Source organism: Ambystoma mexicanum, chromosome 14 (assembly GCF_040938575.1).
Source record: "Ambystoma mexicanum isolate Mex_15411 chromosome 14, UKY_AmexF1_1, whole genome shotgun sequence".
Lineage (NCBI taxonomy): Eukaryota > Metazoa > Chordata > Amphibia > Caudata > Ambystomatidae > Ambystoma > Ambystoma mexicanum.
In genome coordinates this window covers 215895304-215911204 of record NC_090940.1, presented here as the reverse complement: position 1 = coordinate 215911204, position 15901 = coordinate 215895304, and the positions used below count along the sequence as shown (strand labels likewise).

Below are 15901 nucleotides of genomic sequence, written 5' to 3'. Positions count from 1 at the left end.
CGGGTGACACCCGCCAAAAGCGTGTGAGTTGGGAGCTATGTAAAATGCTTGGAGGCCCATAAAAAAATTCAACAGGGACAGAGGGTGGGGGGAAGATGGCGGCGGGAGGTGCCGACCGTCAGGCAGCATGGAACGTGGGCTTTCACCTTCAAGCCCGCGAGCCTATCCACCTGATTGGCTGGCTCCCCTAGCCAGGGCATACATGCCAACCCTCCCGATTTGGGTGGGAGACTCCCGATTTTTTCATCAAAAATGTTGCTCATTTTTACTTTCTCCCTCCTAAAATATTTGTAACCTCAATTCAATCCAATGGGAAAATTTCCTTCTCCCGATTTCTGTCACAAAAACTCCCTCCCAGCTGTGGCAAAATGTTGGCATGTATGCCAGGGTGCTAATAAGGATTGAAAAACAAAAGTCAAGGACAGTCCTGCCCTAAAAAACCACACAAGCAAGTCTGCGCGGAAACCTCGACAGTCAGGTTTAACACCTTATAGTGGCAATTTTGGTAGCTGAAAAAACACACATCACAGATATGGGCCATGAGGTATGCCCTTCCCTAACATGGCCGCCATTCGGAAACTGAAATATAGAGACGTGCGTTCTAGCACCTTTTGTGACCAGGCGGGCTTTCGTGGGCATGCGCGCGGAATCACCCGTCGAAATCATCTGTTTCTTGACTGTGCTGCTCTTTCAATTTTTGTTATGACGGAGCTCAAGTCCCCGGGAAGCTTCCAAAGGGAGCTGCATCTGAAGGATGGGTCCGCGCTCCTTCTGGAGCAGCGAAGCCTAGGGGATGTGGGCTGCGTGGTTTGGGACGCGGCGTTGGTGCTCGCCAAGTTCCTGGAGACTGAGGCTTTCTACAACGCCGATTCCGGGCATGCTTTCCGCGGGCGCTCGGTGCTGGAGCTGGGCGCTGGCACTGGGGCTGTGGGTCTGGTGGCTGCAGTGCTGGGGTAAAGGCGCTCCCGTGACACTTTAATTCGCTAGCAAGGCCTGCCACATATTTCTTCTCTTTATTGAAAGACTCCAACAGGCAGATATGTTTTTGTTCACACAACTAAAATGTCTTTTATTTTAATTGAAGACACCGAGCAAATACTGTCATCCCTATTCGTCCTCTGATCTGACATTTTCAGTTTGCTGTTTTCTTTGATACTGTGTGGTACACTTATTCTGCATGCTCTCTGCCAGCTATGCCTATATTTGCAAATCAAAACCCCTGATTTTTGCGCGTTCCTAACTCCACTCCTAAATGTTTAAATGTTAATCATTGCCACAAGCTGTGGTCTGGCTGAACTATTGATCATTGCCACAAGCTGTGGTCTGGTTGAAATATTAATCCTTGCCACAAGCTGTGGTGTGGCTGTCGTTATCTGCAAAGGGAGAAGTTTGACAAGCTGCCGATGTCATTTGTGTGATGTCGGAAGCAAAATGTGTGGAACGTGGTATATGCTGTGTTCTACGAGTGGCAGTTGGGGAGCATAGATGGTGGGTACCGGTGGCTTTTGTATGATCTGAAGTAATTGCACCTGGGTTGATAATTACGTTGTAAAGATTTGTTCCTGCGGTACCTGTAGCAGCGACAGCAGAGTGATTGAGTGTATCCCCAGAACTTATGTTACACGTATTGGCTGTGGTGGAAAATGATGTTGAGAAGTTGGTGAGTTTTTTTGTAGTTATATTCAGAGTTCAGGTGTTTACAGCAACAATTACATAGATTTTTCTCATAGAGTGGTCCGGTTTGGGTGGCAGCAAAGTGGTGCCTAAAAAGAGGTAACATGTAGCTTTGCCTGTGGGACTAGTTTAGGGGCAGCAGATGCATAAAGTCATTAGTGAAACTGGGATGGTACCCCGCCCCTGTGGCACTGGTGTGGTTGCGATAGGGGACACTGGTACTGTTACAAGGGTATTGTTGCCCAGTATTATATCATTAGGAATTGGTGTTTTAATAGGATGTTGAGTAGTGTTATAGTACTGTTAGTAAAAAGTAACAGATATATCTTTACCTGCAGTGCTAGAATATTAGCGGCAGATGGATAATGGCATCGGTGTGAATGTGATGTACTCTTACCCCCGTGGCACTCGTGTAGTGGCGATTTTGGGGTGGGAGGGCAGTGGTACCAAAACAAGTGTAGTCGTTTTTGATGCCTGTGGTACTCGTTAGGGCTGGCTGCAGGATTCTAGGGGTCTTGGTAATTTTAATATTTTTATTGTTCTGAAAAAGTCCATTGGTTGACTTCTTGTAGGTTTGAATGGGTTATTTCATTAAAGGTTAACCTCTGATTATTACGTTCAGTGTGTTAGTAGTTATCTAAAATGATGGTCTCTCCTTCATTTACTCTGTTTTGGTGAGTGTTCGGTTAGATTTGTATTTCTATGCTAAATCTGCCTCACCTGTGAGATCCCCAGAATGTTTTGCTGGTCTTGTGGATTTTCTTTCCATGTTCCTGAGTGATTGGGAACATTTTCCCCCGCTCACCCTTTCTTTTACTCTTTTCCTAGGTGTCATTTTGCTGACTCCATACTGTTTTTTTGAAGATATCCTTTGGGCATCTACATTCATTGCAGCACACAGCACTTTAAGTACAGTGTTGCTGGGTTGCACTTGTGGCTTCCTTTTTTATTTTCTCTTGATTTACTTCGTGTGAACTTCTGTTCCCAAGGGCAGAGAGGGATTTTCATCCCCTTTACATTCTATATAGTGAGATCAGCGCACCCTACCTTATCTGGCGTGCTGGGGAGAGACATACAGGCTCGTTCCAAGCATGCCGGTCCAGAAACCACAGTGCTGGTAAGCTTACCGGCACCGTGGTTTCCGGACCAGCGTACTACAGGTCTGCCTGCCGGAGCTGCTGTGCCCAAAAGGTGGGACCCTGCCAGACACAGCGGCCACGGTAAACAGACCGCCAAGGAAGCACCGGCACCGTTATTAACAGTGCTGGTGCTTCTGTGTTCCCCATTCCATGGGAATTGGGAATTACAATTCACTGGCGCCTGACTTTCCAGACCACTGGGGTTTTAATCCCCCAGTGTTACCAGCAAGTCAGGCCCCGTAAATAATTATGGGTTCGGCGGCAACCCGCCAGTAATACGGCACAGTTACGGCCAGACTCGTAATGAGCCCCATAGTATTCCCTTTCCCACTGCTCCAATAACATTTCTGTTACTGTGACAAGCTAAGTCATGGCTCGTGGCAGTGGTTATACTTTAATGACATTTGTGTTATTATTACACGCAGGCTAAACCAGCTGTGGTACTGCATAGAAGGGTCACTATTCTGCTAGAAAGTGGCTTCTTTATTTTTTCGCCATTTGTAGTGTTGTTGGGACAAACTCCCAGGCATGCCAGAGGGCCACTAAGAGTTGGCGGACTCTCGGAAGCCCCAACACCTTCCACAGGACAAACTGAGGACTCAGTCAAGGGCAAGTTCAAACTGCATTTTATCTACAGACAAAACCCACAGGGATTCGCACAGGGACAGAAGAAATCCATGGACATCTCAACTTCTCCTGGCTCGCAGGCCAGTTTTGATGTAGAATTACATCACTGCTCCATCACGACCTGGGCCTTTCTCTATCGACATCTTGGATTGGTCGTCAGGAGCCTAATGCACTATATGGTCACCTATATATGTTATTCTACTGGCTCTCCCATGTCAGGTGGCTGGCCTGGTCCATCCCGAATTCACCATCTATAACAATGTTGCATTATGAGGGTCTTACCATTGGTTCTTGCCCGTTTCTATCCACCCCTAGGATACTAAAATGTGATGGGCTAGAGCTGACGTCCCCAGGCCTGGGATCTGCAAAAGGTTCTCAGCTCTTGGTGTACCTTTTCAAGGTAATAAGAATGACTGTGTCTGCATTGTAACTTGTGTGTACCACCTTAGGCTATGAGAATGCTTGTTTGCTCTTTGCAACACTTGTCTCACATTGTAAAATATTTGTTGCGGTCTTTCCCAGCGCTGGTCGCTGTCCATTGTCTGCGTTGTCCGGGTCACGTGTACGGAGACCATGATTTGGAGCTGTGCAGCTCTGAATTATGAGGGAGGAATTATTTGTATTTATTGCAGCTGATGCTACTGTCATTCCGGGAATGGAATGGCATCCATATCTTGTGGCCTTGCCAGTGGGCCCTGTCCCACGCGTTTTGCTCTGTTCAGCCCGAATTCAGCTTAGCTCTTGCTGAGAGGCCTGTGGCCTGCTGTAGTTTTCCTAAACCATAATACGGCGTCTATGGTATTCGTGCAAGTCTATATTCTCGTTAGGTTAGTCACACTTGGTTCTGTCAGGTCCCATAGGTGCTCCTGCAGTTCCGCAAGGTTATTCACATGTAAGCATCTGAAAGCTTTGCTCAGGATATCTTGCTTCTGGCAGTTTCTGCGTTGCTGCCTTTAGGTAATGATAAATAAAAATAATAGTATTTATATGTGTCTGTCCTCTATCTATAAAACTGTACGTTTGTGTTCTTTGTGTATTTAAGTGCATGTTTGTGTTCCGAGTGCGGATGGCACATGTGCTTCATGTCTACCGCTGTTAAGTGGTGGTGTCTCTAATGATGTCAGCAACATGGCTTCTTGGTGTTTTAATCGATACTGTCGATTGAGGCATCTTTTTTATTTGCTGCCTGAGTCTCCTCGTCCACCCTGGGGTAGATTTTAACCGCGCTTGACCTGTAGGGCTGGTTTAGGGGGTAGCTCTCGACATATTTGTCAAATATAGGTCAGTTGGGAATTCGTCGGAAATAGAATGGGTGATTGCGATGTTTCCTGGTCTTCTTCCGTGATGTATTTCATAGGAGGGGGTAGGCTTCCCCATCCATCTTCAGTGTGCTTGTCCTTTCTTGGGTCGTCTTCTGCCGTCCTAGGTGGAGGAGATCCTGGTTGAATTTTTGTTTTGTCCTCAGTGGGAACCCTTTGTGTAGACTACTGAGGCTCCAGTCTTTGTGAAGGCAGGAAGTGAGGGAGGCGACTGAAACGCGCAGCCCTTTGTCTTCTGGTGTGCCTGAGCGAAACCAGTTACCACTCGGGGGCTGGCCGTGCAGATTGGACAGCCACCCTCCCCTTTCTCTGAACTGCAGGGAGAGTTTGTAAAAGTTGTGTATGGGTTCCTGGATAACTGTCTGAGTCTGGTAGCTGAAGACCTGTCAACCACTGGAGCTGACTCCAAAGATAAGAGAAGATAGCTGTAGCTGATTTCAGAGACCCAGATGCCTGCTGTGTAACCAGAGCTTGTTCTGATCCTTTCTTCCATGCAACTTACGAGTCCCAAAGCGATGCCTCAGACCCAGAGACAGTTGGAACCCTTCAATCTTGAGGGCCTGCAGAACGAACCATCCCACGATGTGCTGTGACCTTCCAGGGCAGCATATTGCCAATATCGTGGGTCCTCGAGCCTGCTTGCTGTGCAATGTCTTCCGAAGTCCGATTCTCGCTGAAACTTTGGTGGAGTCTCCAAAGACACTATTAGAATCCCTGAAGTCCCCTTACCAGAGTGCTGGACCGAGAGAGTGAATAGAATCCAACTGGCGACAACAGTCCTTCATCTGGTACCTGTAAAAGGTTGCAAAAGCACAGAGCCACGAAAAGCACAGAAGTATCCTTTATTCAGAGCCTTTTCTGTGGACTGCTGCTGCAAGTTCCCATACTGTGCCCATTCTTTCGTCACTGCGAACAAGAATCCAAAGACCGGGTCCTGTGCTTCTGCATCGTGCGACGTCCGTCTGCAAGCACCTCTAAAATGCTGAGGTACTGTGTTCGCTTGGGTAGTACTTACCTAAATTCTTGTGTCGATGCTGTGTGGCTTAGTGGGTTATTTTGGTGTTTGGGAGTTCGCCCAGGCCTAATGCCAGAATGCATCAAGGGAGCCTTCTACGAAGTCCCTGAACACTTTTTACTAACTCTAACGCCTGTACTTGTTCGACGAGATATCTTCTGGAACTCTGACTTTTCTGCATCTAAGCCCTATTCTAACTTGCCTGCTCTTGGCCACTAGACCACTAGTGCCCCTTGTGATGCTGGAAATGCATCTGAGGGACAGGGCCTCTGAATCCTTGTCCTTTTTCTGTTTTTACTGTGTGTTCTGTTATGTTTTCTGCCCCGGAGTCCATGTGGGACTCCTGGCAGTGCAGCTCTCTCTTTTTGGTTTGGTGAACAGACCCATGGGATACCCTTATGGCACCCATGGGTAGGGGTACAACCCTGTGCCCCTAGTGTATGTTTTTGGGAACCTGTGGGTGGCCCCAGAGCAGGGTATGGGCTGGTGGCAGCTCCATGCTGAATGTGACAGGTGCTCTGGGTGTCCTCCATTTTGGGATACCCAGGCCCTGCCATTGGGATCTGTTGATTCCTAATAGAAAACAAGATGGCCCCTGTGGCCTCTTGCTTTCTATTGCCTGTTATCTTGTTTTCCCAAAGTCCTGGGAAGCCCTGTCTCTGTCCCTTCCCCCTGACTGGCTGATGGGTGGCAGTTCCATGTATGGTATTGTGGTGAAGGCCCAGCTAGACTGGCTGGAGCCTTCCCAGTGTCTGTATCTTGTGGGTACCTCCTGTGGGTGGGACCTGGGTGAATGGAGTGTGTGACCAATATACACTTCTTGTTGTGGTTGTCTGGTTTCTGGCATGAGAGACAAAGACTGAGACAGCCCTGCCCGAAACTGGCCTGAATGCAGTGTGTAGTGTTGAATGGCTGGGTACTTGTCCCAATCCACATTCCTTGTTGTGAGTGTCTGGAAGGGAGGAGTGTGGCCTGAATGCACTGTGTGCCTGATTGGCTGACTGACTGCATGAATGCCCTGCAGTATGATTGGCTGCTGAGTGTGTGCCAGCAGCGTGGATGAGAGTGAGGATAGTATATCTGGGGACCTCTCACCACTGGAAAAGTGTTCAGTTCAGAAGGGACCTTTGGTTGAGAAGCGACCATTGTGCTCCTGAAGCAGCCAGGGAGCTGAGTCTCCACTCTACGAGTAACTGGAACTGCTGATCCTCGATGTCCAGCTGGAAGAAGAAGACTTGCTGTGGCATTTGCTTCGACCGATCCGAAGGCTGACGAATTTGTCGAGGGCTGACCCGAGAGAGGACCTGGTAAGGCGCCCTCTTCCCGTACTCCGAGGGACCATCGAGCACCGCTCCATCTTCGCCGAAGCGCCCTGGAAGACAGACCCCGGAAAGGTTGTCGACCCGAGACAGGACCGCTGAGGAGATCGAAGTGAAGCACCCGGACATCGACGCCGTCGAAGTCCATTGCCGTCGACCAGGGTTCGCAGGTTTGTGTAACCGCTGGAGGCCCGTCGAAGTTGTGTTGCCCAGCCGTGGGAACCACTTGACGCCGTGCCGCCGACGACCGGAGCCGTCCGCTCCCTTGCCTAAGAACATTCAATCGAAGGACTCTCTCGACCGCTTCGTCGACCGCTTATCCTGCCGGAGAAAGTCGAGGACGACCAACGCGCCGAGGAGAAACCTGCCGGTGGGTTTCCCGCCACCCGACGACCTCAAAGACTCGGACGACTCGACGCCCTTGCCGGGCTCCCGTCTCTACAATCTTTGCGGTCCAGAACTATTGTCATCGAGGTGCCCCGCACACCTCCGCCTTGCAGGACGCCGACGTCTCGACGCCGACGAGCACCGCTCAGACGAAGCTGCCGCCGCTTCGACATCGTTCTACCTCGTTCGTCGACGGACGTTCGACGCCCCGTGCCTCCCGCTTGAAAGGGAAGGCATTCAAGAAGGGCCGTCGATTCCCTGTCGCCGAACAGCGAGTCCCTCGACGTTTGTCGACGCCTCTTCGAGGAACTCGACTCCACCAGGTACATTGGGGGGGTAAAAACATTATAGGAGAGAATAAGACTTACAGAGCAATATATGGACTGGGCTTGTGCTATATCTTTCTTTACAGGTTGCCCAGGTGGGGGGATCTCCACACAGAACTGTGCCCAGTGGTAGGGGCCAGTATCCTGCCTATTGCTCAACCATCTTATTTTCTCTCCTCTCTCTATTGCTGGTTTCACTCTATTGGTCTGTGTGTCATTGTACTGTATTGTTCATGCACTTCAATGAGATCTAGGGTGGTACCACTTTAGGATTGTAAATATTAGTCATTGTAGATTTTGCCGGAGTACAAAGTGAGTTATCATGATGAATGTACATAACCTTAACTTTTGATGATATAAAGACTGTGTTCTAACCAATACAGAGTGTGGATATTCCTTTGTGGGGGCTTGGGGAAACACTCTACTTAAGAACCAGCCTGCATCACCTCCTGAGAAGCTAGGCCTTGATTGCTCGACCATTGCTACCGAATAGAGAATCTTGGCTGGGGTCTCCTGTGCCTCTCCTCCACCATATAGGGAGCGGAAGTACAGACACCCCCCACCGGTCGTAGAGGCCCGTTCTCTCACACTGGTGTCAAGCGGTGGGATGCTTATGGTTTTAAGAATCAGTGTATAACCGTGCCACTTACAAAGGATATTTGCCCTTTATTGAATTAAGGTTTAGTTGTGTACAAGGTAACTGCATTACAAACAATGGAGTCTATTGCGAATGGCAAATTAACTCGGATGAGCTTGGAGGCTCTCCAGATTGCTTGTGAAGCTAGGGAGTTAGACTTTGTGGATAAGTCTAGGGCTGAGCTGATAGCTGCCCTGGTGGACTACCAGACTGATAGTGAAACTCTTGATGAGGGGGGGAATGCAACCAATGAGGACTCTGCCCCTGGGGTTTCAGCTGAATCTGTTTCTGGGAATGCCGCCATTCCTGCTGCCTCTGTTCCAAACTCCAGCAATTCCTTAGAACTTGAGTTATTAAGGATGAAATTGGCCTTTGAATACCGCAAGTTGGAAATAGATGCTGAGCTTAAGAAAGAGGAGTTGGCTCAACAAGTTGCACTCAAAAATAAGGACCTTGAACTCAAGAGCCAGGACACTGAATGTCAGAGGATCCAGCTAGAGAAAGCTAGAGTGGAGACTTCAGCTAGATCCAGTGAGAGTGTCAGGTCCCCAGCCACCAAGTTTATGAAAGATTTGGTTGGTGTATTTGTGGAGGGTTCGGATATCCTCCAATGGATTGAAGCGTTTGAAATGGCTTGTGAGATTCATGATGTGGATAAAAGAGATTGGGCGAAGTGTTTGTTAAGCAGAGTGCCTCAAACCGGGTATGACTGTATTCTGAAGCTGAGTGTGGAAGAAAGGGGTCAGTACGAGTGTATGAAGTCTGCTTTGATTGCCAAGTTCGGCAAGACACCTACCCAATACCTTAGAAGGTTCAGGGATTTTAAGAAAAAGGAGAATATGTCTTGGGTTGACTGGGTGAGTGCTGCGCACATGAACATGATGGGGTGGATCGATGGATACAAGGTTAAGACTTTTGTTGAATTGTCCCACCTCTTGTTTTTTGAGCATTTCTCTGAAGCCTGTTCACCAGAGCTGCGTCAGTATGTGGCTGACCAGAACATTTTGGACCCCTTTAAGCTGGCTAGGTTGGCTGACAAGTGGGTCTCCCACCGGGTGTCCCCTAAGGACTCCAGTGGGAAGGACAAGGATAAAGAGAAGGGGGCCTCTCAGAAAGCTGAGGAGTCCCCCAAGCAGTCACAGTCGGGTAAACCAAAACCTTCCTCTCCTAAGACCCAAAAATCTAGTGGGGATAAGTCATCTGGGGGTGGGAATAAGAGTAGTGGTCCACCTGCTGCAAAGCAGGCTCCCAGTGGTTCCAGTACCGTACCCCGCACTCCTGGCGCTTGTTGGGACTGTGGGGCTCTGGATCACAAAAGGGGTGACCCCAAGTGTAAAGGTAAGGCACTTGGAGTACAGGCTGTCAGCCTGACCTACCCTTACCCCGTGTCTGAGGTGGAGGCCACTGTCCTCCCCTCCTCTGCCGGTATCACATTTGGTGCTCCGGTGGAGATTTCCTTAGTGTCCCTTGGGGCCTGGGACCAGTACGCGGAAGTACTGGCGACTATCCCACAGAACACCCGTAGGTTTTTGAGAAGTGTCCTCTTGAATGGCCAGCCTTCTACTGGTTTGAGAGACACTGGGGCAAGCATGACAGTGGTGGACAGGACCCTGCTCAGGCCAGAGGACTATGAAGGTGCTCCTCTGCAAACCACCAGGTTAGCTGGTGGGCCTCCCAAATTATCACCTGTAGCCTTAGTCACACTCATGATTGGCGACAAGACAGCGAAGCTTCCTGTCATGGTTCAGGACAATGTCCCTGCTAACATTTTGTTAGGGAATGATCTAGTAGAGTTGGGGTTGATCTCGGATGGTCTTCCCATGACTGCTGCTGCCGTCACTAGATCACAGGTGACATCGGGTCTGGCTGTGGGTCAGATACCCGAGCCAAAGGCGAGGCCTAAGGCAAGAAGGAGGAAGACCAAGAAGGCCACCTCTGTGGAGGGAGCACCTTCTCTTCCTGCTGCACCCATTGGGGTCCATGCTCCGGACGGGCTGGGTCCAGTGGAAAACCTCAACTCCTTTGGGAGAAGAGGCAGAAGACTCTCCTGTGGGAGAGGTTCTTAACCCGGAGGATCATCCCGACCTTCAATGCTTGTTAGCTGAAGGGGGACCCTCCCGGGCAGACTTCTGTAAGGGACAGAGAGAGTGCCACTCTCTCTCGAGGGACTGAGGAAACAGGCCCTGGCCCAGGCACAAGGAGAGGTGCCTAGGAATTTCCGGATTTATTGGGAGGGTGAGCTCCTTGTTAGTGAGCCCACTAAGCCTGAACCTGGTGCCCGCAAGAGGTTGGTGGTACCCCAGGTTTACAGGCCCTTCCTACTGCGGTTGGCGCATGAGGTGCCCTTGGCTGGTCATCTTGGGACCAAGAAGACTAAGCAGAGGCTCTCTGCCCATTTCTACTGGCCACGGATGGGAGTAGAGGTGGAGTCCCACTGCAGGACCTGCCCAACTTGTCAGTTGTCTGGCAAGACTGGAGGCAGTGTCATTGCCCCACTACAGCTATTGCCAGTGGTTGGCACACCATCTGAGAGGGTGGGCATCGACATCGTCGGTCCCCTTGACCCTCCCTCATGTCTCTTGCTAGCTTCCGGGCAAGAAGAGGATGAGAGTGAGCCCCTTCCTGATTTGCTGCATAGCAACCCTCAGGATGGCTCAGTGGAGGGAGTACATCTCTCTCCAGATTTGACAGCAGAGCAACAGAGGGCCTGTAGGGCTTTGCTCCAACAGTATGCCTCTCTGTTTTCACTGAAGCCAGGCCTTACACCGTGGTGTAAGCATGAAATTGACACTGGTGACAGTGTGCCTGTCAAAAGCAGGTGCTACCGTATGTCAGATACCGTTAAGAACCACATCCAGGCTGAGGTCGCCAAGATGTTGGATCTGGGTGTTATTGAACCCACAACCAGTCCCTGGTCCAGTCCAGTGGTCCTTGTCCCCAAGGCAAGTTCCCAGGCGGGCACCAAGGATTGGAGGTTCTGTGTGGACTACCGAGGAGTCAATGCCGTCACCAAGACTGACGCGCACCCATTGCCCAGGGCTGATGAGCTCGTGGACACCATCGGTGCTGCCAAGTTTGTGAGCACCTTTGACCTCACTTCAGGCTATTGGCAAATAGCTCTGACGGACCATGCCAAGGAAAAGACGGCCTTCTCAACACCTGAGGGACTCTACCAGTTTAGGGTCATGCCTTTTGGGTTGAAGAATGCCCCTGCCACCTTCCAGAGATTGGTCAATCATGCGCTCAGTGGGCTGGAAGCCTTTTGTGTGGCTTACTTAGACGACATTGCCGTCTACAGTTCCAGCTGGGAAGAGCATTTGACACATCTGGATAGGGTGTTGCAGGCCTTGAAAAGGGCTAACCTCACTATCAAGGCTACCAAGTGCCAGATAGCTCAGGGGAAAGTTACCTATCTTGGTCATGAGGTAGGAGGGGGGTCAAATCCAACCTCTCACCAGTAAAGTACAGGATGTACAGAACTGGGAGGCTCCCACTACTCAAACCCAGGTGAGAGCCTTTTTGGGCCTCACTGGGTACTATCGCAATTTCATGGCAGACTATGGGACCATAGCTGCACCTCTGACAGCTCTAACGTCACCCAAGCAGCCTAGGAAGGTTAATTGGACCGAAGACTGTCAGAGGGCCTTTGAGGGCTTGAAAGAAAGTCTGTGTAGGGCACCTGTGTTGAGTGCGCCTGACTACAGCCGACCCTTTATCGTCCAGACGGATGCCTGCGACACCGGAATTGGAGCTGTCTTGTCCCAGTTAGATGACAAAGGGAGAGAACACCCTATCATATTCATCAGTAGACAACTCAAGGGTAGAGAACTTAGGTGGGCTACTGTTGAAAAGGAGTGTTTTAGTATAGTTTGGAGCCTTAGGCGTTTTAGGCCCTACCTTACGGGGTCTACCTTCAAGGTCCAAACAGATCATAAGCCCCTGAAGTGGCTTATGCAGATGAAGGGTGAGAACCTGAAATTGCTCAGGTGGTCCATTAGCCTGCAAGGGCTAGACTTCACCATAGAGCACAGACCAGGGAAGAGTCACGATAATGCAGATGGCCTTTCCAGAAGGTATGTTGACCGTCTGGATGAGGGTGTCTATCCCGTGGGAGATTAGACACCCTCCACCTCAGTCTGGGGGGGGGCGACTGTGATGCTGGAAATGCATCTGAGGGACAGGGCCTCTGAATCCTTGTCCTTTTTCTGTTTTTACTGTATGTTTTGTTATGTTTTCTGCCCCGGAGTCCATGTGGGACTCCTGGCAGTGCAGCTCTCTCTTTTTGGTTTGGTGAACAGACCCATGGGATACCCTTATGGCACCCATGGGTAGGGGTTCAACCCTGTGCCCCTAGTGTATGTTTTTGGGCACCTGTGGGTGGCCCCAGAGCAGGGTATGGGCTGGTGGCAGCTCCATGCTGAATGTGACAGGTGCTCTGGGTGTCCTCCATTTTGGGATACCCAGGCCCTGCCATTGGGATCTGTTGATTCCTAATAGAAAACAAGATGGCCCCTGTGGCCTCTTGCTTTCTATTGCCTGTTATCTTGTTTTCCCAAAGTCCTGGGAAGCCCTGTCTCTGTCCCTTCCCCCTGACTGGCTGATGGGTGGAAGTTCCATGTATGGTATTGTGGTGAAGGCCCAGCTAGACTGGCTGGAGCCTTCCCAGTGTCTGTATCTTGTGGGTACCTCCTGTGGGTGGGACCTGGGTGAATGGAGTGTGTGACCAATATACACTTCTTGTTGTGGTCGTCTGGTTTCTGGCATGAGAGACAAAGACTGAGACAGCCCTGCCCGAAACTGGCCTGAATGCAGTGTGTAGTGTTGAATTGCTGGGTACTTGTCCCAATCCACATTCCTTGTTGTGAGTGTCTGGAAGGGAGGAGTGTGGCCTGAATGCACTGTGTGCCTGATTGGCTGACTGACTGCATGAATGCCCTGCAGTATGATTGGCTGCTGAGTGTGTGCCAGCAGCGTGGATGAGAGTGAGGATAGTATATCTGGGGACCTCTCACCACTGGAAAAGTGTTCAGTTCAGAAGGGACCTTTGGTTGAGAAGCGACCATTGTGCTCCTGAAGCAGCCAGGGAGCTGAGTCTCCACTCTACGAGTAACTGGAACTGCTGATCCTCGACGTCCAGCTGGAAGAAGAAGACTTGCTGTGGCATTTGCTTCGACCGATCCGAAGGCTGACGAATTCGTCGAGGGCTGACCCGAGAGAGGACCTGGTAAGGCGCCCTCTTCCCGTGCTCCGAGGGACCATCGAGCACCGCTCCATCTTCGCCGAAGCGCCCTGGAAGACAGACCCCGGAAAGGTTGTCGACCCGAGACGGGACCGCTGAGGAGATCGAAGTGAAGCACCCGGACATCGACGCCGTCGAAGTCCATTGCCGTCGACCAGGGTTCGCAGGTTTGTGTAACCGCTGGAGGCCCGTTGAAGTTGTGTTGCCCAGCCGTGGGAACCACTTGACGCCGTGCCGCCGACGACCGGAGCCGTCCGCTCCCTTGCCTAAGAACATTCAATCGAAGGACTCTCTCGACCGCTTCGTCGACCGCTTATCCTGCCGGAGAAAGTCGAGGACGACCAACGCGCCGAGGAGAAACCTGCCGGTGGGTTTCCCGCCACCCGATGACCTCAAAGACTCGGACGACTCGACGCCCTTGCCGGGCTCCCGTCTCTACAATCTTTGCGGTCCAGAACTATTGACATCGAGGTGCCCCGCACACCTCCGCCTTGCAGGACGCCAACGTCGCGACGCCGACGAGCACCGCTCGGACGAAGCTGCCGCCTCTTCGACATCGTTCTACCTCGTTCGTCGACGGACGTTCGACGCCCCGTGCCTCCCGCTTGAAAGGGAAGGCATTCAAGAAGGGCCGTCGATTCCCCGTCGCCGAACAGCGAGTCCCTCGACGTTTGTCGACGCCTCTTCTAGAAACTCGACTCCACCAGGTACATTGGGGGGGTAAAAACATTATAGGAGAGAATAAGACTTACAGAGCAATATATGGACTGGGCTTGTGCTATATCTTTCTTTACAGGTTGCCCAGGTGGGGGGATCTCCACACAGAACTGTGCCCAGTGGTAGGGGCCAGTATCCTGCCTATTGCTCAACCATCTTATTTTCTCTCCTCTCTCTATTGCTGGTTTCACTCTATTGGTCTGTGTGTCATTGTACTGTATTGTTCATGCACTTCAATGAGATCTAGGGTGGTACCACTTTAGGATTGTAAATATTTGTCATTGTAGATTTTGCCGGAGTACAAAGTGAGTTATCATGATGAATGTACATAACCTTAACTTTTGATGATATAAAGACTGTGTTCTAACCAATACAGAGTGTGGATATTCCTTTGTGGGGGCTTGGGGATACACTGTACTTAAGAACCAGCCTGCATCACCTCCTGAGAAGCTAGGCCCTGATTGCTCGACCATTGCTACCGAATAGAGAATCTTGGCTGGGGTCTCCTGTGCCTCTCCTCCACCATATAGGGAGCGGAAGTACAGACACCCCCCACCGGTCGTAGAGGCCCGTTCTCTCACACCCCTCTTCTGCCTCTCCTCTGAGATCACTCATGCCTTAGCAAGGCATACATTCGTTTTCCTAAATTGATTAGCAGAGTTTGCTAATTTAAATGTTCTTGGTTAGCATACCAATTTGATTAGCAATGTTGTACTAATATTTTTAACGTTGCCTGAAGTTATTTGTATCCAAGACATAAAATAAGCAACAATACAGCAGTTGTGTACGCTGAAGAGCTCAGGCATTGCAAATTCTTTAAAATTCCACTTGACCTGCAGGTCGAGTATCTTAGTTTACCTACTTGACCTAAGAGAAATGCTCAACCCGTGACAACAGATGACGACAAATTTAAATGCGCTTTCTGTAAAATGGTGCATGTCGCCACAAACTACTTGGGACACTGCTGCCACCCAGAGGCCAGCCATGCAAAATGAAACCTTTTATTTGACATTTTTTGCAAACAAAGTAAATGTTAAATAAAAGTTTCAAACATCCCCTGCAAATGGTGCTCTCCCTTTATAAAATCTACTATGCGAAGGGGCCGACAAGACTTTGCAAGCCATGGATGAGTGTCTGTAAAATGTAAAAGGTTAGCTGCATGAATGGACACAAATAAATACATATGATAAAAAGGCTCTGGAAACAGTTTGGCTAGCTCTCTCCTGCAGGTGCTAATATATATAATGCAATCATAATCATAGAGGAGAGCAAGCTCTGTAGGCTAACTGCATTGTTATGGCAGTGCAGTAGTTTTACAGACTGGATGGAACTTTTGATCACTACTTTGTGTAAACCTAAGCTCTGTGTGCAACACTAAGTAGAGTGGATGGCGTAGCAGGCAGGGCACTAGGAAAACTAGCTAGAATATTGTAGTTTGCGGCAATCGAATATGTCATGGATTATGGGATTTGCTTATGGATTGAGTACCAGTTGCAAGATGC

General features: G+C 50.1%; 1 protein-coding gene across 3 annotated transcripts in view; it reads left to right on the top strand.

Annotated features, from left to right (window-relative positions):
• Window positions 1-619: 619 nt before the first annotated feature.
• The window catches only part of VCPKMT (valosin containing protein lysine methyltransferase), a 720951-nt gene continuing 705669 nt past the window's right edge, over window positions 620-15901 (top strand). For 2 of the 3 annotated variants that reach the window (XM_069638975.1, XM_069638974.1), the window contains exon 1: window positions 620-953. In XM_069638975.1, the coding sequence (XP_069495076.1) occupies window positions 703-953 (251 nt within the window). In that variant the 5' untranslated portion in view covers window positions 620-702. The remainder of the gene's footprint in view (window positions 954-15901) is intronic. The other variant, XM_069638976.1, reaches the window with a different exon arrangement.